The sequence below is a fragment of the Esox lucius genome, chromosome 7 (genome assembly GCF_011004845.1).
Source record: "Esox lucius isolate fEsoLuc1 chromosome 7, fEsoLuc1.pri, whole genome shotgun sequence".
NCBI classification, from domain to species: domain Eukaryota; kingdom Metazoa; phylum Chordata; class Actinopteri; order Esociformes; family Esocidae; genus Esox; species Esox lucius.
In genome coordinates, this window is record NC_047575.1 from 46,015,085 (window position 1) to 46,036,574 (window position 21,490).

Consider the following 21,490-nt stretch of genomic DNA (forward strand, 5'->3'; position numbering starts at 1 on the left):
TCCGTCTCTGACCTCCTCCATCGTCCGGTTTCAGGCGGGAGGGAAGCACTACCACCCTAGCTGCGCCCGCTGCGCCCGATGCCTGATGATGTTTGCGGAAGGAGAGGAGATGTACCTCACAGGTGCGTACAGTTGCCTTCTCACCGACGCACAATGCACCTCGATCGTCAGCCCTAATCACCTCACCCCGCCCCCTCACCCCAGATAAATCCCCACAGAGTAACGTCCGCTCAGTGTTAAATGTATGTTTCTTCTTCTTCCTATTGATGGGAAGCGGAAGACAGACTCATTACTGGGTTGTTCAGATCACTGTTGAGCAAGACCTTGGCCTGTCACTGCCATGAAACATGTCGGTCCTATACACAGCGGTCTACACCCACTATTGATCAGCACAGCTATAATGTACATAATTGAATAGACTGATCTTAACTGTCTATTTATCAGAGCCTCCAATGGCCACTCGATGCAGCAAACTCTATTCAGCTTCTTTGTCCTGAAAAAGTATTTGCCTGCTTAAAGATGTTTTCAGTTTTTTGCCTGTGTTTACACTAAAAGTTGTATAGAATGATATACAAAATCAATTATTATAATATTATTATGTATTAAAAAGACATTGCTAGAGTAAATCATCTAGAATGCAGTGTCTGCTTTGTGCCTGGCAACATTTTATGTGACAAATATTCCAAAACAATATATCAATCAGAGAGGGATAAAATACTCAACCCCACTGTATATGTAGCTTACTGTAGAGAATGGTGAAGCAGACTATTTCCAGGCAGTCAGTCTGTGGCCCAGGACATCCTGTTCCCTACATAAGGCACTAGTTTTGACCATAATATTTACATTTGTACTATGATGAAAAGAAGTGCAATAAAGGGTGCTGTATTCCAGGGTGGGACAGAGCGTGGCTTTTCACATCATTAACATGCTACCCAGTCACAATGGGACCATTGCCATTTAACATTAGCATATTGCGGCGCAGGAGCCCCGCAAGGTTATGTTTCCCCAGAAGATTAATTTAAGAGGGGGACATCAAGGAGGGCTGAGTGATCGGGGCGCAGGGAGCCACTCAATGACCTGCCCTGTGACAAAGGCCATGAAATCAATCCAGCGTCCTCTGACTGCACGGCTGGAATGGGAACGAGTAATGGCATGTTGTTAAACGTGGAGATCCTCGGTCTGTGGAACGAGTCAGAATGTTTCTATTGTAACATTAGGGTGATCTAAAAGAGGTCAATGGGATGCAGGCCATGGGGGATAGAAGAAGGACACGGTCATTGGCATGCAGTGATAATTCATTTAAATATTATCGTAAGCCAGTGTAACAAGCTAACAATGTCTTTACCCAAGTCCACTTTTTATATATTAACATTGGCTATATACTAATTGACCATTTAAGGTTGATAAGTAGCAATTGCCAAATCCTACTTCACATTTTTATAAGCTTGGTTTAATATTTACTATATTTCAATGGTTGTGGTGAAAGTAGTTTTTAGTTGTGATGCCACACATCTGGTGGCGATGACAAATATATTGGAGCTGGGATCCATACAAGCTTTCTACTTTTACCAAATGACAGCCTACATGCTACTTTTGCGGGGCATATATTTTTCAAGGAACAATAAAACTTCATTTTCAACATGATCTATTAAATGTAGGGTTAAAATGATTTTGCAATTTTTTGCATTCTGCGTTTTTATTTCCATTTTACACAGCGTCCTGACTTTCTGGAAATTGAGTAGTAGATCCAATACGTCTGGAAGACAGAGACGACTATAAAAAAAACAAGCTGTTACGTAATACAAAATTATTATACATAAAAATATATATATATATTTGTATCAATTCACTGAAGGCAACAAAGGCCCTGACAGTTCCCCCAGACAGGGGGACATAGAGTGAGAGTGATGTCCTCTTTCTCCCTGTGAGCCTCTGTGATGTTTATCTATAGTTGAGAAGGAACAACACACTCCTGTTGTTGTAAATGATGTAGCTGTAAATGATTCCGTCAAGCAGTTGTTGTGGAGTTCATGTCTATGAACTGTGTGTTTGGCTCGTCCAGGTTCAGAGGTGTGGCATCCAATGTGTAAACAAGCAACACGACTGGAGAAGAAACTGAGAGTGAGTAGAGACCTGTATCTTCCCTTTGCAACGCTACTGTTTTTAACCATATAGCTGGTAGAAATGAGGTTAGGGTTAACCTTTTATCAGCCTGTTATCAACCTGTGTTAATTGCAACCAGCTGTTAGCAGGCAAACATCATAATGTTTGCCACGTTGGCTTGGGAAATGCTTGTGTGGTAGTATCATTTCTTCTGTGATGGTTTAGCACTATCGTTCATTTATTTCCAATGCTGGGGTGTGATGGAGCAGGCTTGCTGTACGGAGAAGAACTGAGGTATGAACCAGGGTGTTGTGGATTGGGATTTTCCCTCCCACTGCAGGCTCCCAGTCACATGTGTGTGTATGTGTGTGTGCCTGTGTGTGTGCGCGTGCCTGTGTGTCTGTTTCAACAGTTCAGACGTACCTCGGAGGCCTCCATATCACCCCCTGGGTCCAGCATCGGCTCCCCGAGCCGCGTCATCTGTGTGAGTAGTCTGTCGCCAAAGGCGTTGCCATGGCTGTTGATATACACACATCACCCGTTGGCTGCCGACCTGTCTCAGAGGCGGAGCCCCTCTTTGCCGGACCTGTCACTCGGGGGGCAGCCGTCATTTCCCGGCGTGTGCCGTTGTGGGTTTGTGTGAGGCGGCTTCAGCTTGTGCCGTTGATGTGTCGGTTGGCGGACGTGTCACTGCGGCAGTGTGGGCTGTTGAGCTGGGAGGTGGACATTAACCCGATGTCCTGTTCCCCTGGACAGGAAAGAAACTGTGGTAAACAATGTGTTTAGATTGAGACCTGCTGCTTGTCCAGTTGAGTGTGGGTTGGACCGATGTGGTGGGGGACCAGGGGGCTGCTGTCCAGCCCTCTCTCCACTACACGGTGAGCCTGTATCTGTTTCTGGGATCCTGCTTTCAGGGCGTGTGTGCGCGTGTGTGGTTGTGTGTGTGTGTGTCTTGTCTTCCTGTGTGTGCACACGTGTGTGTGTCTTTTAGCTTTATCTCACCCAGGTTGCCGTCAGCAGCTTGTGGCAGACTCTGACATGGTCTCCCCTCTGGATCTCTCTGTCTGTCAGTCAGTAAAGCTTGTTCCTCTGTCTCTCTTCCTGCTCACCCTTGTTCTGTGTCCTCTCTCCAGGCCAAAGTGGAAAACCAGGTCCTAAATTACAAAGACTTGGCTGCGCTGCCTAAGATTAAAGCTATTTATGCCATGCAGCAGCCCGATCTCATTCCCTGTGAGTCTTATCACAGACACTCCTCTGATGACTGCCTTGAGCTTTACAGCCTCGGGGAGGTACTGATGCCCTAGTCCTACTCCAGATTCCCTGTGTGCACATTCGTGCTAGTGTCTGGGTGCATGCAGCGTCTGTTTGTGAGTGTGTGTGTGTGTGTGTTGAGGGGGTGTGTATCTGTGGGTGTGTATGCGAGCGTGTACTACTATACTTGTAAAGTCCAGATGTCTCACTAATGTAGTAACCCGTGGGGACGTTTTGCCAGTCCTCACTTACGTTTAGGGCTTTTTTTAGGCTTGGGGTTAGAGAACTCGTTTTTTTAAATGGAACTCTACTGTGATCCCAGAAAAGTCCTCACAAGTATAGTAAAACAAGCGTGTTAATGTGCCTGTGTCTGTTTGTGTGTGTCTGTTTGTGATGCCCTGTCCCCATTGCGTGCTGTCCGTTTGTCTGCCTGTTGATCCATTCCCTTAGCTTCCCACTACTTTAGCCCTCTGTTTGGGGTTTTGTGTGTGTTTGCTTTTGTCATGGTCATGTCCAGTACCATCTTAAGCCATTTCTGTGTCCTTGTGAGTCTCCTGCTTTGGTTACAGATTTGAATTGATAATAGTTTCAGAGTCTCTCAGCCATGAATAGTTCACATTATGCTTTATGTTTTCACTCCAAGACCTCTCAAACTCACAAACTATTCACTGAGATTATTATGAATAAACCAAAGCTGTAGACACATGTTTACTGTGATCTTTCCTATGTGCCAGACTAAATGTTTCAACTCCTTCTAAGAAGACATGGCCTGAAAGTCAGTCTGTTTATAATTTGGAACGCTCATAGGTCCTTCTTTATCTCTCTGAATAGCGGTATGCTAAGTCAATCTGGACGAATATCCCTCTGCTAAGTCCTTCTGGGTGGATTTCACTCTGCAATGTCATTCTGGATGAATAGCACTCTGCTAAGTCATTCCGGAGAACACTGATTGAATGAATGTACTTCTTTTTTATTCACTTTTCCTCTACAGTCTCTGGGAACTCTCTCTCCATACTCTCAGGTAATTACATTCCATGCACTGACTACAGCACTAAATCACTTGACAGGGTGGCAGCCTTGGAGGGGGGCGGCCTTGGAGGGGGGCGGCCTTGGAGGGGGGCGGCCTTGGAGGGGGGCGGCCTTGGAGGAGGTGTGCACGTTTGCGTGGTGTGTGTGGAGTGTATTTGGACCCATGTACTGATGATGCTGTTGACCGAAAAGACCTGGGAATATTAGTCAAATTTATTACAGTTTTTTAGGGGCTTTGGTGCTATTCACACAAGTATGAGGTAAAAGAAGCCCTTTTTCTTTCTATTTTTTTACTCTAAACACATCTGACATTGACAGATTGACTGATTCACCACCCTAATGCCATAGATTAGTGTGTGGTGTCATTGGGACTCAAACCCACAACCTTGGTGTTGGTACTGTGAGCCACAGAAGACCACTGCTTTGCCTATCTTCATTTAAATGCTGTCAAATACAGGACATGATTGCCATCCATAGCATATAACCATATTACCATGTCACTGGTAATGTCTTTCAAAATGGAGCAGGAAGCACAGCAAGGCAGAGGACGAAGTCAAAAGTACAAACTGAGCAGATGTGAACCATCCCAAGTGCATCTTTGTTGATAAAGCAGGGTTCTACCAGGCCAAAACTTCATTTGGATTCACCAAGCCAAAATATGTTTTCCACAGTGCCTGGGAATATATTAACTGTGAAGTGGATAAGATATAATGGCCAAATATGGAAGAAAGAATTGACCCCGATAAGTATAGTGTGTGCTAAACATTGAATTTGTTTTCATTTCCATCTGATAGTATTTCTTACAATTGATTAGATCGAAAATGTAAAGGTATGTTTGTAATAGACATTTTCCTTGATCACACTTTTGATTACAGGTATACAGGATGAGTAATACCTAATGTGAAAACAGTTTAATTAATGTTAACAGATTACCTTTAGCATTCAAGGACACATTTTGAAACACACGTCTTATATTGTTTTGTCTTGGATTGTTTCAGTTACACATACAGACACAGGAATGACAAACAGATTGACAGAGACACTGACAAACAGACTGACAAACACAGATACTTACCAATGGGCAGACAGAAAACGGAGACCTACAGACAGATGGCTGTGGTGTTTTCCAGGACTTCTACGACAGCGTGGAGCTGAGACAGAGGAGCTTGTCCAGCCCAGGCTTCATGGACCCTCTCAACTATGGCCGCCAGGGCCTGTCGCCTACCATGTCCGCCTCTCACTCCCCACAGCATGGCTACCGCGCCGGTGAGTGTCTCTCCACCTAAACACACCACGTCACAGCCTAGCTCCACTATGTCACTCTGCACCACACAGCACCGGGAACTCCTCCCTGGAAATAAATCAAATACCTTCCAATCATTCTGCAGGTAAGAAATGCACTACCAAGTTTGACCGTGTTGATGTGTTTCAGCCCTGTTTGCATCCTGTACCTAGGTGACCTAGCATTCATTTTAAGTTAACACAGTCAGGGTTAGAGACACTCATCAGACCCCACCAGTACCACACCATCACAGCTCTGTTCCAGGACCTTTAGTACCACACCATCACAGCTCTGTTCCAGACCCCTCCAGTACTATCACATCACCACAGTTCTGTTCCAGGCCCTTCAGTACCACACCACCACAGCTCTGTTCCAGGACCTTTAGTACCACACCATCACAGCTCTGTTCCAGAGCCCTCCAGTACTATCACATCACCACAGTTCTGTTCCAGGCCCTTCAGTACCACACCACCACAGCTCTGTTCCAGGACCTTTAGTACCACACCATCACAGCTCTGTTCCAGACCCCTCCAGTACTATCACATCACCACAGTTCTGTTCCAGGCCCTTCAGTACCACACCACCACAGCTCTGTTCCAGGACCTTTAGTACCACACCATCACAGCTCTGTTCCAGGACCTTTAGTACCACACCATCACAGCTCTGTTCCAGGCCCTTCAGTACCACACCACCACAGCTCTGTTCCAGGACCTTTAGTACCACACCATCACAGCTCTGTTCCAGGACCTTTAGTACCACACCATCACAGCTCTGTTCCAGACCCTCCAGTACCACACCATCACAGCTCTGTTCCAGGACCTTTAGTACCACACCATCACAGCTCTGTTCCAGACCCCTCCAGTACTATCACATCACCACAGTTCTGTTCCAGGCCCTTCAGTACCACACCACCACAGCTCTGTTCCAGGACCTTTAGTACCACACCATCACAGCTCTGTTCCAGACCCTCCAGTACCACACCATCACAGCTCTGTTCCAGGACCTTTAATACCACACCATCACAGCTCTGTTCCAGACCCCTCCAGTACTATCACACCACCACAGCTCTGTTCCAGGACCTTTAGTACCACACCATCACAGCTCTGTTCCAGAGCCCTCCAGTACTATCACATCACCACAGTTCTGTTCCAGGCCCTTCAGTACCACACCACCACAGCTCTGTTCCAGGACCTTTAGTTCCACACCACCACAGCTCTGTTCCAGACCCTCCAGTACCACACCATCACAGCTCTGTTCCAGACCCCTCCAGTACCACACCACCACAGCTCTGTTCCAGGCCCCTCCAGTACCACACCATCACAACTCTGTTCCAGCCCCCTCCAATACCACACCATCACAACTCTGTTCCAGACCCCTCCAGTACCACACCACCACAGCTCTGTTCCAGGACCTTTAGTACCACACCACCACTGCTCTGTTCCAGACCCCTCCAGTACTCCCACACCACCACAGTTCTGTTCCAGGCCCTCCAGTACCACACAACCACAGCTCTGTTCCAGAACCCTCCAGTACTCCCATACCACCATAGCTCTGTTCCATTCCAGTTTTTAATTCATATAACATGAACACTGTTGGTTGTATGTCTTTGTTTCATCTCCTCACAGTCAGAAATAGTACACATTTAGTTCTATAGACCAAATGTCTGCTGTCTTTGATTGCCGTGTCTTTGTGAGCATGGGCTAGGCTTTGGCTTTGAGAGGGAAGTGGGGCTTGGGGTGGGGCTAGGCTTTGGCTTTGAGAGGGGGGTGGGGCTTGGGGTGGGGCTAAGCTTTGGCTTTGAGAGGGGGGTGGGGCTTGGGGTGGGGCTTTGGCTTTGAGAGGGGAGTGGGGCTTGGGGTGGGGCTAAGCTTTGGCTTTTGGGGGAGGGGCAGGTCTTGGGGCTGCAACTAGCCTTAGCTCATGCTCTCATTTCTTTCACTGTCATCGGTTGTGGGCTGACTGTCTGCAGGCAGTGAGAGTGGGAGGAGCTCTCCTTATTACAGTCAGCTTGACGCCACGCCCACCACGCCCACCACGCCCATCACCTACCAAGCCCCCAAGCATTTCCACCTGCCAGGTAGGCCTCTGGGTTTCCTGTCCTTCACACCCCCCCAACCTCCTCCGCCTCCTCATCCTACTGAACTGATGTCAGAATAAAAGGGGGTCAAAGTTCACAACAGGAGGAAGTGTTACTGAAACCCTACTTACCACATGACCCCAGCCTCACACTAACTGCGTGTGAAAAGTTGTTTTGGAAATGTGTGTTCGTGTGTGTGTAGGTGTTTGTGTGTCTGTGAGTGTCTGTGTTTGCGTATGTTTCTGTGTGCATAGGTGTGCGTATGTTTTTGTGTGACTCGTCCGTGGGCAGTCCTTGCATTCTGTATGCTGAGTGTGTAGCCAGATGCTTGCTCTCTGGTTCTCTGTATAATCTGCATCTGTACACGCACAGAAGACACTCATCTGCTTTATTGACCATGTCACTTTTATCTCCGTTGCCACGCTCATGCTGCGTGTTTGACACGTGTTTGTTTCCCGCTGAGCTACGGGTTTCTGCGGAGGGAAGGCGGTGAATACAAAACAGACACGGTCCTGCGGACAGCGGGACAGACTGAGAGCCAGACCAAAAGGCAGACTGAGAGACAGGTGGAGAGGCAGACAGATAGAAAAGCAGACAGAGAGACAGGTGGAGAGGCAGACAGACTGAGAGACAGACCAAAAGGCAGACTGAGAGACAGGTGGAGAGGCAGACAGATAGAAAAGCAGACAGAGAGACAGGTGGAGAGGCAGACAGACTGAGAGACAGACCAAAAGGCAGACTGAGAGACAGGTGGAGAGGCAGACAGATAGAAAAGCAGACAGAAAGACAGGTGGAGAGGCAGACAGACTGAGAGACAGACCAAAAGGCAGACTGAGAGACAGGTGGAGAGGCAGACAGACAGACAAACAGACAGTTAGAAAGGCAGACAGAGAGACAGGCGGAGAGGCAGACAGACAGACAGATAGAAAGGCAGACAGACAGACAGACAGGCGGAGAGGCAGACAGGAAACAGATGGGTAAAGTGAGTGAGTGGACAGACAGGGATGCCAAGACATTTCTTTATTTCATGTACAGGATACATCTACCATACAACAAAGGAATTTCTATTAACTTTAACACTGACATCCCTCTCCTCTGCTAAATCCCCATCCGATTGTATCTGGAACAGTGGTTCTCAACTGCCTTTACCTGGGACCTGAATTTAACCAGGTTGTCTGAGAATTGACACAATATTCTCTTTGTCTTTTATTCCTTTCTGAAATGCTATGAAGAGAAGATAATCTATATTGACAGTAAACGGACTGATCATTTTAAACAGCTGAACAACACTCTACTGCTGCTAAATAATTCTCCTGACAGCTCCTGACATACTGTGATTCAAGAAAAACAAATGAATATGTATAAGTTAATCATTGTCATTTTCATACACTTTTTGTACTTGGTACAAAAAAATATATATATATAATATATATAAATACATATAAATATACTGCATACTCTTTTTAAGGTAAGTATATATTTTACTCAAACAACCGTGACCCATTCAAAAGTGACTGCTACACAAATCTGGACCAACCAGTTGAGAACCACTTTCCTTTCCATTCTTCCACATCTTCTCCTTTTCCTTGTTCACTGTTTCATCCCTCTCTCCCTCTTTCTCTCTCTCTCTCTCTGTCTGTGTTTCTGTTTTTGTCCTCAGCCACAGGGGAGCCCAACATCTACCGGAAACCTCCCATCTATAAGAAACATGGTACACTGTGTGTTTGAGTCTGCTGGCCATAAGGTCTGGCTGCCGTCGGATGTTGTTTCGCACTGCTGTGTGTTGTGTTGTGGCCTAACCCCAGCTGAATGTATCAGTGGCTTGAAGTCTTAAAGACAAGACACCATATACGAAAAATATGCCTCTTAATGCAGTTGTCACTCAAAAGCCTGTTTTACTCAGCAATCAGAATTGCTGTTTAGGAACACTGAACACTTAGCGGTGCCTTTGCCACCAATCACCATCTGCTGTACCTCAACCCAGTTGTCGCTACAGCAACTGTACCTCAACCCAGTTGTCGCTACAGCAACTGTACCTCAACCCAGTTGTCGCTACAGCAACTGTACCTCAACCCAGTTGTCGCTACAGCAACTGTACCTCAAACTAATTTTGGCTAAAAAGAAAGAACATGCAGATACCGTTTTCAGGTATTCACCAGTATCTTTAATAAGATCTGTCTTGCATGATTTTATTTCTTATCCCAGTTCAATGGCAGTGCTTTTGTACATTGCATTAAATGAGTTCAAATGTCCCTTTTTTCATATTTTGAATTAAATTGCATTTTGCTTGGCCTGCAATATAATATATTGTGACCTAATGTTGTATATATACTGTATAAGCTGTATTGAATTTAGATAGATATTGGCCCTCTGTAGAGCCACATGAACTTACGTAAAACTACCTCTATCACGTTAAGGTTTAGAGAGTTGCTATCAAGCAAGTGCACCAGTGATTGGATGTCATAGACATTCAGTCTGGGTCTTTGGCTAGTAAGAGTTGTCTCTAAATACAACCTCCTAACTTCCTTCAGGCTGGACACTGAGACTCATGAAAATGATGTCCAAGAGTCCATCTGACTCTGGGGATGTCGATGAAGAGCTTTATTGCTGAACACTATAAAGTGATGCACCGTCGTGTGAATTTCACACTGAAGCCTAGAGATAGGCCACTTCAGTTCCCCTATTTCACGGCTGAGTAGTTGTGCAGGTCGTCCTGCTGCGTTGCTCAGTTGTTGAGTTATAACAAGGAAAGTCTACTCCCAACAGGTGCTATCGCCTGCATTCTTAGACCTTAACGGCCTCTGTGCATTGATGCAGAAGACGTCTCCTGCTTCTCCGTGAACCCCACGTCATGCAGTATTGAGAACACAGCCTCAGTGTTCACTGAGATTAAACATGGTTTGAACACATTTCCCATCCAAACACCAGCGAGAGAGAGAATGAAAGGAAGAAACAGAGCAGAAATTATCGTCTTTCATTAAAAATAGATTTAAGGGGTTGTCAGCTCAATATAATAGCACATTATGGATCACAACAGCGTGGAGAGCAACACATATATATTTAAATATATATATATACACATACAGCTCTGAAAAAATAAATTAAGAGACCACTGCACCTTTTTCTTTCCTTCCCAAAAAAAGTCAAAAAGGAAGGTTTTCAGTGAGGAACAGAAGAGTTCGAATTAAGAGACCACTGACACGGTTATAACGAAATGTGGATGAACGATGCGTAACCCCATACATGCTTTAAGGAGGTTAATGGAACTCGACCCAAACAATGGAAATGTCACAGAACATGTGTTGGGGGGGCGGGAGAAAGGTCACAAATGCCCCCAGGAATGTGTGCCAACACCTGGGTTATTTTATGTATATGTCTCACTATGATGAGGTGAAAATTAGAGTTTTCTACACATAGATGTCATTCGCAGTATTTGTTTATATTTGCCAGTCTTATGCATTACAGCTAGGAACGGATTTCACTAGAACCATTTATTTCTGCATGTTATTTGTTTATATATTTATTTTATTTTTGTTTTACCTTTATTTCTGCAGAGAAGTCAACTGAGGCATGGGCCTGTGCCTCTTCCACACCTGAGCCTTGTACTACAGTAATTAAGACACATACAAATGTATTTACAGAGCACATACATTAAGAAGAAAGAAAACAGCATTAACAATAAAAAGTTTGTTCATTAGACATTTATGTTGTTCCATGAGTATGTCTCATGGTATTCAAAGCAGTTATACCCAGTTCTGAATATTATCTCCAGAACTAACCAGTTTTGAGACCATGTTTGATATCAGGTTAGATATTCATATTGTTTCTGCGTGACAGCCTCATGTAAAAACCCAATGTTACCAGCTCATACGAATTTGGCCGTCATTCCTTCTAACCCATAAAAGATCTCTGTTTACAGAAAACAGGTAAAATATCTAAATCTGACTTGAGTCTCCACAACGTGGGCCTGTGACCATCCCTTCAACACTCACAACCACAGTCATGAACTCCATGACAGATTTCCCATAAAGCATTTAAAACCCTAGTCCTTTGGATGCAAATGTCCCGTCTGCATGAAACGTGGCGTGACACATCTGTGGAAAGAGAACGTACGGCGCAATGTTTTTCAGATGAATATCTCAAACAAAATGGTTGATAATGACTGGTGAACATTCATGTTGATGTGTTCTGGCATATTAATGATTATAAATCAGCCGGTATTTGTATATCAGCAAAACGCAGCGGACTGTCACGACTGAACAAATGTTTAGAACATTTTCATTGGCCGTAACAGCGGGAATATAACGCTCATTCGCTTATACCCATCTGACTAAGTGTGACGACATTTGGCGCACATGCTGATGGTTTTGAGTGACGCAAACACATGGAAGATTTTGATTATACTTTGGGCGATTGAGTTGTCTTGCCACAGACATACGGCATTCACAGAATGACACCGATTGGCCGGGATGGGGGGCGTGACCCGACGGTTGCCATGTTATTCGTGACTCACACGCGCCTTAGACCAACAGCTACCGCCTCCACAGATCTAATAGGTATTAATGAATTCCATCAGGGCCGCCCTTCTGACTCACGTCCTCCAGCAGTTCTTACCACCTTGCGAGATTTGCTATCCTCTCGCGCTGGAGTCCTGGCAAAAGTAATGCGGTAGCTGGAAATGGACAGAAATCATGGAGAGGTCATCTCTCAACAGAGCAGTAGGCAGAGTGGACATCAGGAGCTGAGTTACAGGACTCGAGGCGGGCTTTCTTCTACCTAGTTATTTATGGAAGAGGGCAGGTGTCGGGAGGGCGTCGGGAGGGCGTCAGGAGGGCATCGTGAGGGCGTCGTGAGTGCATAGGTAGGCCGGTGCGTTGAGAGTGTGTGTGTGTGTGATTTAAACTTTAGCCTTTAGAGCATATAGCTGCTTAACGCTCTGTTAGTCACATGGAGGGAAACGCAGTCACACACCCGGTCCATTTACGCCCAGGCCGATCGCTTTCCAGAGTTCCCTCCATGCTCCTAGCCAACCCGTTCCTTCCCTCCCATTTACCCCATGTTGATATTAATAACCTTCCTTGTTCTTTTCTCCCTCCTGCCTCCTCCATCCTGCTGCTCTGTCCTCGGTCAACGCTCCTCTTTGTAAGTATCTCTGTCAGTCAATCCGTCTCTAGTCCAGCTTCACCCGAGCACGTCTTTACCGGCCACCATGGTTTTCCTCCGCTGCCCTTAGTTTTTCTCGTTGACCTCCCCCTCTCACAGTGTCTCCCCTCCCGTCTCCCACGGCCCTGGAGACACATGGGGCTGCATATTGCCACCTCATTAACCTGAGGGATCTCCTGTCGTTCCTCCGTTAGACCTACAGCTCCACAGTGTGGAGAACAACTCAGACTGCTGGGCTCACTCAGTCTGCATTAGGGCCTAAACCAGCGGGCTGGACCCTCATTCATTACTGGGAAAAGGAACACGGTTCTCTCCTGCCAATAGCGGTGTAGCAGGAGTCTGTGTTTTCACCTCAATGTGCTGTCTCCCTGCAGATGACTTGGGCCACTCAGCCACTAAGAGTAAAGCCAGCGAGGACATCCTCCAAACCTCCCAGTTCCCGGAGCCGTACTCTCCAGACCCCTACCACCAGCAGTCCAACTACTACCCTTACACGCCCTCCCCCAAAGGTAAGCATGTCGACGGGCCTGTGGGACCCGGTGTCGGCTTAATGGGCTATGGAGTAATTGATCGGTTTCGATCGTGTCGTCGGACATGTAAAGAGGCGGCGCGTCTCCCTCGTGGAACTCCACTGATGTTGTGTTTCAACTCTTCGTCCGTGTTGGGATTTTTCTCCCTCACACTCTGTCGTTATGTCCCGTTCTCAGTCTCTCGCTGTCTCACCGTCTTGCTCTCTGACTCTCGCTCTTTTTCCTCAGCTCCTCGCGCTCGTAGGTTTTCCTCTGGTGGAGAAGAGGATGGATGGAATCAAAGTCTAAACAGAGTTAGTATGATGACAGCTACTTTGCAGAATTAACTTTTACATAAACGTCCTTTTCAAATTATTTGCTTATATCCTTTTTCAGAAATGCTAAAATAACCAGTCTAATACCTGTGAGACTTGTGTTTCTCAATATCGCTTGAGAAACACAAGTCTCACGCAGTATTCAGCCCGTCTCTCTCCTTCTCTCTTTTCCTCGTGAACATTTCCCTAGCTCCAAGGAGGCATAGGCCGTATGATTCTGAAGGAGGAGATGAAAGCCAGGTCTGGTTCCTATGACAACGACCCATGGGGCAGCGCCCGGAACTCTCGCGTCAACTCCTGCACCAACTCCCGCACCAACTCCCGCAGCGGAAGCAGAGAGGCCCTGCACAATGCAGGCTACAGCAACACCGTTAACGGATGTAAGACCCACCCGCTGACGCCAATAAAGATTTACCACCGGGGCTAAACACAGAACTGCCCTCCTTTCACCCCGCTCTGACGTAGTTTTGAGGTTGGCTTGGTTGACCAACCCTCCCCACCTGTTTGAAAGGGATATCCCGTTTCTGTAATGGTTTGAGGGGTTAAGAGGTGTGCTTTTCTGGGTGTTGGTCACTTTTAGATAGTGGTCTCCCCTAGGGTTTGCCCCCAGACTTTTTGGGGTGCAGGGGGGTTGAATATTCAAATCAATGAGAGTGTCCCATAGAACGATAAAACAATATTAACCCCCTTTAACGTCAATGGGTTATACTGAATGTCAACACTGGTGAAATACGTATATCCTCATCATGAATCACCCAATCTGAAGGTGTGTGTACACTACATTTGCCTGAGGGACTGAAAAACGCTGTAATGTGACAGAAAGCTTGATAAGGACAACGTTCCAGGTATATGATATCCCAAATGACACACTTTTCCCTGGATAGTGCCCTCCATGTGGTCAGGACAGGTGGACTATATACAACTCTGGAGTGAGGAACAGAAGGGTTAAAATTAAGAGAATTCCACTGAACACACAGATTCAGGTTTTTAACATGACAATCAATTATTCCCACAGCAACAGGACATTTGAGTTTTCACAAGGACTGTTGCATGTTTTAAGGGGTAGATCAAATATATCGGTGGTGCTGAAGAAATCTGGCATTTCAAAGAAGCAATTGCAAACTTTAATGTCTGTGGGCAGTAATGTCTGTGGGCAGTAATGTCTGTGGGCAGTAATGTCTGTCTTTATACTGAGATACGCTGACAGAGAGGAACAGGGATGACAAGAAAGAGGGAGAGAGAGAAGTGGGAGAAACAGAGAAAGACAGATATAGAGCCAGACCCCCTCCAGTCCCCAGCTCCAGACCCACTCCAGACCCCCTCCAGTCCCCAGCTCGAGACCCCCTCCAGACCCCCTCCAGTCCCCAGCTCCAGACCCCCTCCAGACCCCCTCCAGACCCCCTCCAGTCCCCAGCTCCAGACCACCTCCAGTCCCCAGCTCCAGACCCCCTCCAGTCCCTAGCTCCAGACCCCCTCCAGACCCCCTCCAGTCCCCCTCCAGACCCCAGCTCCAGACCCCCTCCAGACCCCCTCCAGTCCCTAGCTCCAGACCCCCTCCAGTCCCCCTCCAGTCCCCAGCTCCAGACCCCCTCCAGACCCCCTCCAGTCCCCAGCTCGAGACCCCCTCCAGACCCCCTCCAGTCCCCAGCTCCAGACCCCCTCCAGACCCCCTCCAGTCCCCAGCTCCAGACCCCCTCCAGTCCCCCTCCAGACCCCCTCCAGACCCCCTCCAGTCCCCAGCTCCAGACCCCCTCCAGTCCCTAGCTCCAGACCCCCTCCAGACCCCCTTCAGACCCCAGCTCCAGACCCCCTCCAGTCCCCAGCTCCAGACCCCCTCCAGACCCCCTCCAGTCCCTAGCTCCAGACCCCCTCCAGTCCCCCTCCAGACCCCCTTCAGACCCCCTCCAGTCCCCAGCTCCAGACCCCCTCCAGACCCCCTCCAGTCCCTAGCTCCAGACCCCCTTCAGACCCCCTCCAGTCCCTAGCTCCTGACCCCCTCCAGACCCCCTTCAGACCCCAGCTCCAGACCCCCTCCAGACCCCCTTCAGACCCCAGCTCCAGACCCCCTCCAGACCCCCTCAACACCCCCTCAACACTCAACGCTGTAGTACGGCCAGGGGCAGACACACAAACACACACACACACATCAACCCACACACCAAAACACACACATATACACATCAACACACACCAACACACACACCAACACACACGAAAATACACACACACCTAAACCTGGTGGCTTAAACATGGTTCATCAATAAAAGATAGGAAGGAGGGGTGGGTTAGAACTGGAAGGCTGGAAGTCATTTAGCTGTGAATGCCCTGCAGCACATAACGACCCATCCTCCATCAGAACAGTCAGTAACTAGACCCTTCCTCCATCAGAACAGTCAGTAACTAGACCCTTCCTCCATTAGAACAGTCAGTAACTAGACTTTTCCTCCATCAGAACAGTCAGTAACTAGACCCTTCCTCCATCAGAACAGTCAGTAACTAGACCCTTCCTCCATCAGAACAGTCAGTAACTAGACCTTTCCTCCATCAGAACAGTCAGTAACTAGACCCTTCCTCCCGCAGAACAGTCAGTAACTAGACCCTTCCTTCATCAGAACAGTCAGTAACTAGACCCTTTCTCCATCTGAACAGTCAGTAACTAGACCCATCCTACATCAGAACAGTCAGTAACTAGACCCTTCCTCCATCAGAACAGTCAGTAACTAGACCCTTCATAAGAGCAGTCAGTAACTAGACCATTCATCAGAACAGTCAGTAACTAGAACCTTCCTCCATCAGAACAGTCAGTAACTAGACCCTTCCTACATCAGAACAGTCAGTAACTAGACCCTTCCTACATCAGAACAGTCAGTAACTAGACCCTTCATCAGAACAGTCAGTAACTAGACCCTTCCTCCATCAGAGCAGTCAGTAACTAGACCCTTCCTCCATCAGAACAGTCAGTAACTAGACCCTTCATCAGAACAGTCAGTAACTAGACCCTTCCTCCATCAGAACAGTCAGTAACTAGACCCTTCCTCCATCAGAGCAGTCAGTAACTAGACCCTTCCTCCATCTGAACAGTCAGTAACTAGACCCTTCATCAGAACAGTCAGTAACTAGACCCTTCCTCCATCAGAACAGTCAGTAACTAGACCCTTCCTCCATCAGAACAGTCAGTAACTAGACCCTTCATCCATCAGAACAGTCAGTAACTAGACCCTTCCTCCATCAGAACAGTCAGTAACTAGACCCTTCTTCCATCAGAACAATCAGTAACTAGAACCTTCCTCCATCAGAACAGTCAGTAACTAGACCCTTCCTCCATCAGAACAGTCAGTAACTAGACCCTTCCTCCTGCAGAACAGTCAGTAACTAGACCCTTCATCAGAACAGTCAGTAACTAGACCCTTCCTCCATCAGAACAGTCAGTAACTAGACCCTTCCTCCTGCAGAACAGTCAGTAACTAGACCCTTCCTCCATCAGAACAGTCAGTAACTAGACCCTTCATCAGAACAGTCAGTAACTAGACCCTTCCTCCTGCAGAACAGTCAGTAACTAGACCCTTCCTCCATCAGAACAGTCAGTAACTAGACCCTTCATCAGAACAGTCAGTAACTAGACCCTTCCTCCTGCAGAACAGTCAGTAACTAGACCCTTCCTCCATCAGAACAGTCAGTAACTAGACCCTTCCTCCTGCAGAACAGTCAGTAACTAGGCCCTTGCATGTCTGTCTGCCTGTGTGTCATCATTATGGATGAGAGATGATAAAACGCCATGATAGCTAAACAGGGTCAGTCGCTGATGGTGTCAGATTACATTTCCTCTCTGCGCTTGCTTCCTTTGCAGTTTAATCAAGGATGGGGCATGAAGGCCAAGGTTAATGTATGTTGGTGCTCCACATTCTCTTTGGGGAGTGGGAGATGCACATTAATTAAATATTTTAAAGAAGTAATTGATCTGGATGCTGAATCAGACTTTTACTCCCTATTCTTCTTCTTCCTCTGGTGCGGGGATTCTGACCAGAGACACAAGGCTTCAATGGGGACTCACACTTTGAAATCTTGTTGTGGAGACCAGGCTGGCATCTGTAAGGTCACTCAAAAATCGAAATCTCTGTTAACCCCTTTTAATTTGGGTCATCCTTGCGTATCTCCTGTGTTCCTGTTGCAGCCCTTATTAAACATTTAAAATCCCACAAACCAAACACTCACATTAGTGTCTGATGTGCTAACAGACTTCTTCCATCTCTGCCATCATTGAAGGCTGTGTTATACAACAGTTTCCAGAACATCACATTGCTCTTACTGGTGATCTGCAGCCTTTGCAGTGTGTTTGGTATCTTTCATCTTAGTTATGACCCTGGATTCAGGACCGTTCTGTCAGAAAGGTCTCACAAGGCCCTCTCACAAGGCCCAATCAGCATGAAATGTTTATAAGGCCAGATGAAATCACTTCACTATGTGTACCTGCAGACAGAGGTCTAACTACAGACAGAGATCTAACTACAGACAGAGATCTAACTACAGACAGAGGTCTAACTACAGACAGAGGTCTAACTACAGACAGAGATCTAACTACTGACAGAGGTCTAACTGCAGACAGATGTCTAACTACAGACAGAGATCTAACTGCAGACAGAGATCTAACTGCAGACAGAGGTCTAACTACAGACAGAGGTCTAACTGCAGACAGAGGTCTAACTACAGACAGAGATCTAACTACAGACAGAGATCTAACTGCAGACAGAGGTCTAACTGCAGACAGAGATCTAACTGCAGACAGAGGTCTAACTGCAGACAGAGGTCTAACTACAGAGAGATCTAACTACAGACAGAGGTCTATTTACAGCCAGAGGTCTAACTACAGAGAGGTCTAACTACAGACAGAGGTCTAACTACAGACGGAGGTCTAACTACGGACAGAGGTCTAACTGCAGACAGAGGTCTAACTACAGACAGAGGTCTAACTGCAGACAGAGGTCTAACTACAGAGAGATCTAACTACAGACAGAGGTCTAACTGCAGACAGATGTCTAACTACAGACAGAGGTCTAACTACAGACAGAGATCTAACTGCAGACAGAGGTCTAACTGCAGACAGAGATCTAACTGCAGACAGAGGTCTAACTGCAGACAGAGGTCTAACTACAGACAGAGATCTAACTACAGACAGAGATCTAACTGCAGACAGAGGTCTAACTGCAGACAGAGGTCTAACTACAGACAGAGGTCTAACTGCAGACAGAGGTCTAACTGCAGACAGAGGTCTAACTACAGACAGAGGTCTAACTGCAGACAGAGGTCTAACTACAGCCAGAGGTCTAACTACAGAGAGATCTAACTACAGACAGAGGTCTATTTACAGCCAGAGGTCTAACTACAGACAGAGGTCTAACTACAGAGAGATCTATCTACAGACAGAGGTCTATCTACAGCCAGAGGTCTAACTACAGAGAGGTCTAACTACAGACAGAGGTCTAACCATTGTTCTATCTCTCCTTTTTCTCCATCTCCCTTTTCTCTGTCTGCCATTACAACACTCTGCCTCTCTGTCTCTTTCTTTCTCTACCTCTCTTCTTCATATCTCTCTCTCTCTCTGTCTCTCCTCTCTCTCTCTCTCTCTCTCTCTCTGTGTCTCTCTCTCTACAGCGCCAGTTAGATCCCACTACAGTGCTGACAGTGGTAAGTGAGGTGACTAAGGTCTAGAGGGTCATCACTAAGGGACAGTTACATGAGTGCAAGGCGGTGGGGGGGGGGGTCTTCATTCCAGCTGTGTCTATAATCATTATCATTACAATGACAACAAATGCCATTTCAAAAGCATGTGATCAATCATTTTCATTGTTGTTTACACAATGACTACTGATCGCATGTGGCAATAGAGGAGAATGTCCCAAACAACAAGGTCATTACCACATGTGATCTACTGCATATTCTGCAGTATTATGGCCTTTGGTCATTTGGCTTTTACCTGCCCGTGAATTAAATCAGTAGAGACGGGACGGTTCCACTGCATTTGCTGTTGGCGCCCCCTGCTGTCCGTAAGACAGCATTACGTGCGGCCCCTGCTAGACACGGCAGCTGCCCGTGTAGGCGAGTTTTGCGTCCCCCCCCTGGGGAGCACCATGTGGGTGTGTTGCCGTGCCAGGCTGTAAGGCAGCGCTTGTGTTTGTTCTCTTCCAGAGTCTTTCGTCTCCAAGTCCTCTTCGTTGCCGGGATACGGCCGGAACGGCCTGCATAGGGTGAGTTCCCCCGACTCCGGGCCAGACTCTGTGGGGCAGATGTCACAGGCTTGGGGGACTGTAAAAGGGCTTGTTGGGCCAAAGTACGACCACAGCGAATTGTGGCCAGATAACCTGTGGCTATGGCCGTACTGTGGACTAATTCAATGATTTGTGAACGAGTGTTCTTGTCTCTATTTCAGCCTCAGAGTGCAGATTATTTCCAGTACGACAGTAGCAATGCTGTGAACTGGGGAATCAGAGGTTAGTCCCTTTCAGTCCAAATACCAAATACAAATCAACAAAAATACATACCGATGCCTATGAGAATACGAATAAATGTGCTGATTGTCTATTTTTCTGTTTTCTGCAGAATACAAGGTAAGATATTTTGTGGAATTTTGTACTTCTTAAGACCCTATCTCAGACAGAATGGGATAAACACTGTCTGAATTGTCCTACATGTCCTCCTCTCTGAGGGGCATTGAACCTGCCAACGCCTTATGTCCAGGTGAGTAGAACCAGGGTGAATATGTACCCTGACTGAGCCCACACTTCCTTAGAACGACACATGCTCTGATTGGTTCTTTCTCACCTGGCTCAGTGGTGACAGTAGGTGTTCTGAGGAGCAGCGTTAGATGTGAAAATATGTATGAGTGTTTTCTCCTTAATTCCTTCAGATCTACCCATATGACACATTGGTAGTCACCATTAGGGGGCGCCACCAGCTCCCCAATGACGTGGACCGAGCCAGACTAGAGGTGAGCTACCTCTCTTGGGTTTTTTAATTAAAACCTTTTACTCTGCACACGGTAGAGTGGACTTTATCTCTGTTTCTCAGGGGTTTCTGACAGTGTGTCTCCGACTATAATGAACTGTGTTTTTATCTCTGTCCCTCTCCCCCAGCGTCACCTGTCTCCTGAGGAGTTCTACCGGGTGTTCAGGATGACCATGGCGGACTTTGAGCGACTGGCACCGTGGAAGAGAAATGAGCTGAAAAAACAAGTCAGACTGTTCTGATTGGACGGGACTAGAGAAACTCAGTTTAGATGCCTCCTTGGCTTAACTTTACAGAGCCCTCACTGATAACTTTACAGAGTCCTCACTGATAACTTTACAGAGTCCTCACTGATAACTTTACAGAGTCCTCACTGATAACTTTACAGAGCCCTCACTGATAGCCATAATAATCTGTCCTGATAGTACTCTATATCTAGAACCAAAGTTGGAACCAGGTTGGTTCTAGCTAATGCAATAGTATACATTCTATCATTCACTCAATATTATCTCTCTTGAGAAAGAAGAAAGAACATGTTTGCCAATGCTCTCAGTGTTATTCCAGTGTTGTTTTAATATTATTATTATTCCATGTATGTTTTATTATTGTATATTTTACTATAGTTTATGGTTGTTATGTCATGAGGTTACGGTTCAATGCTGCAGGTCTGTAGGGCTCTGAGATATGGCCTTATGCACCAAACTGCCCAAACACCAGCAATCTGGCCCAACAGAACATGCTA

The 21,490-nt window shown here is 46.8% G+C and overlaps 1 protein-coding gene across 12 annotated transcripts in view; it reads left to right on the forward strand.

The window, feature by feature from the left end:
• LOC105011276 (actin-binding LIM protein 3) overlaps positions 1–21,064 on the forward strand; it is an 83,925-nt gene extending 62,861 nt beyond the window's left edge. For 3 of the 12 annotated variants that reach the window (XM_020048161.3, XM_020048162.3, XM_034293525.1), the window contains 17 exons: positions 35–122; positions 2,063–2,121; positions 2,516–2,587; positions 3,237–3,392; positions 4,346–4,375; positions 5,514–5,649; positions 7,635–7,742; positions 9,403–9,453; positions 13,280–13,414; positions 13,664–13,728; positions 13,940–14,129; positions 19,399–19,431; positions 19,933–19,991; positions 20,174–20,234; positions 20,344–20,351; positions 20,651–20,731; positions 20,877–21,064. In XM_020048161.3, the coding sequence (XP_019903720.1) occupies positions 35–122; positions 2,063–2,121; positions 2,516–2,587; positions 3,237–3,392; positions 4,346–4,375; positions 5,514–5,649; positions 7,635–7,742; positions 9,403–9,453; positions 13,280–13,414; positions 13,664–13,728; positions 13,940–14,129; positions 19,399–19,431; positions 19,933–19,991; positions 20,174–20,234; positions 20,344–20,351; positions 20,651–20,731; positions 20,877–20,990 (1,446 nt within the window). In that variant the 3' untranslated portion in view covers positions 20,991–21,064. The remainder of the gene's footprint in view (positions 1–34; positions 123–2,062; positions 2,122–2,515; positions 2,588–3,236; positions 3,393–4,345; positions 4,376–5,513; positions 5,650–7,634; positions 7,743–9,402; positions 9,454–13,279; positions 13,415–13,663; positions 13,729–13,939; positions 14,130–19,398; positions 19,432–19,932; positions 19,992–20,173; positions 20,235–20,343; positions 20,352–20,650; positions 20,732–20,876) is intronic. The other 9 variants (XM_010871188.5, XM_020048163.3, XM_010871189.5 and 6 more) reach the window with 9 other exon arrangements.
• Positions 21,065–21,490: the final 426 nt, after the last annotated feature.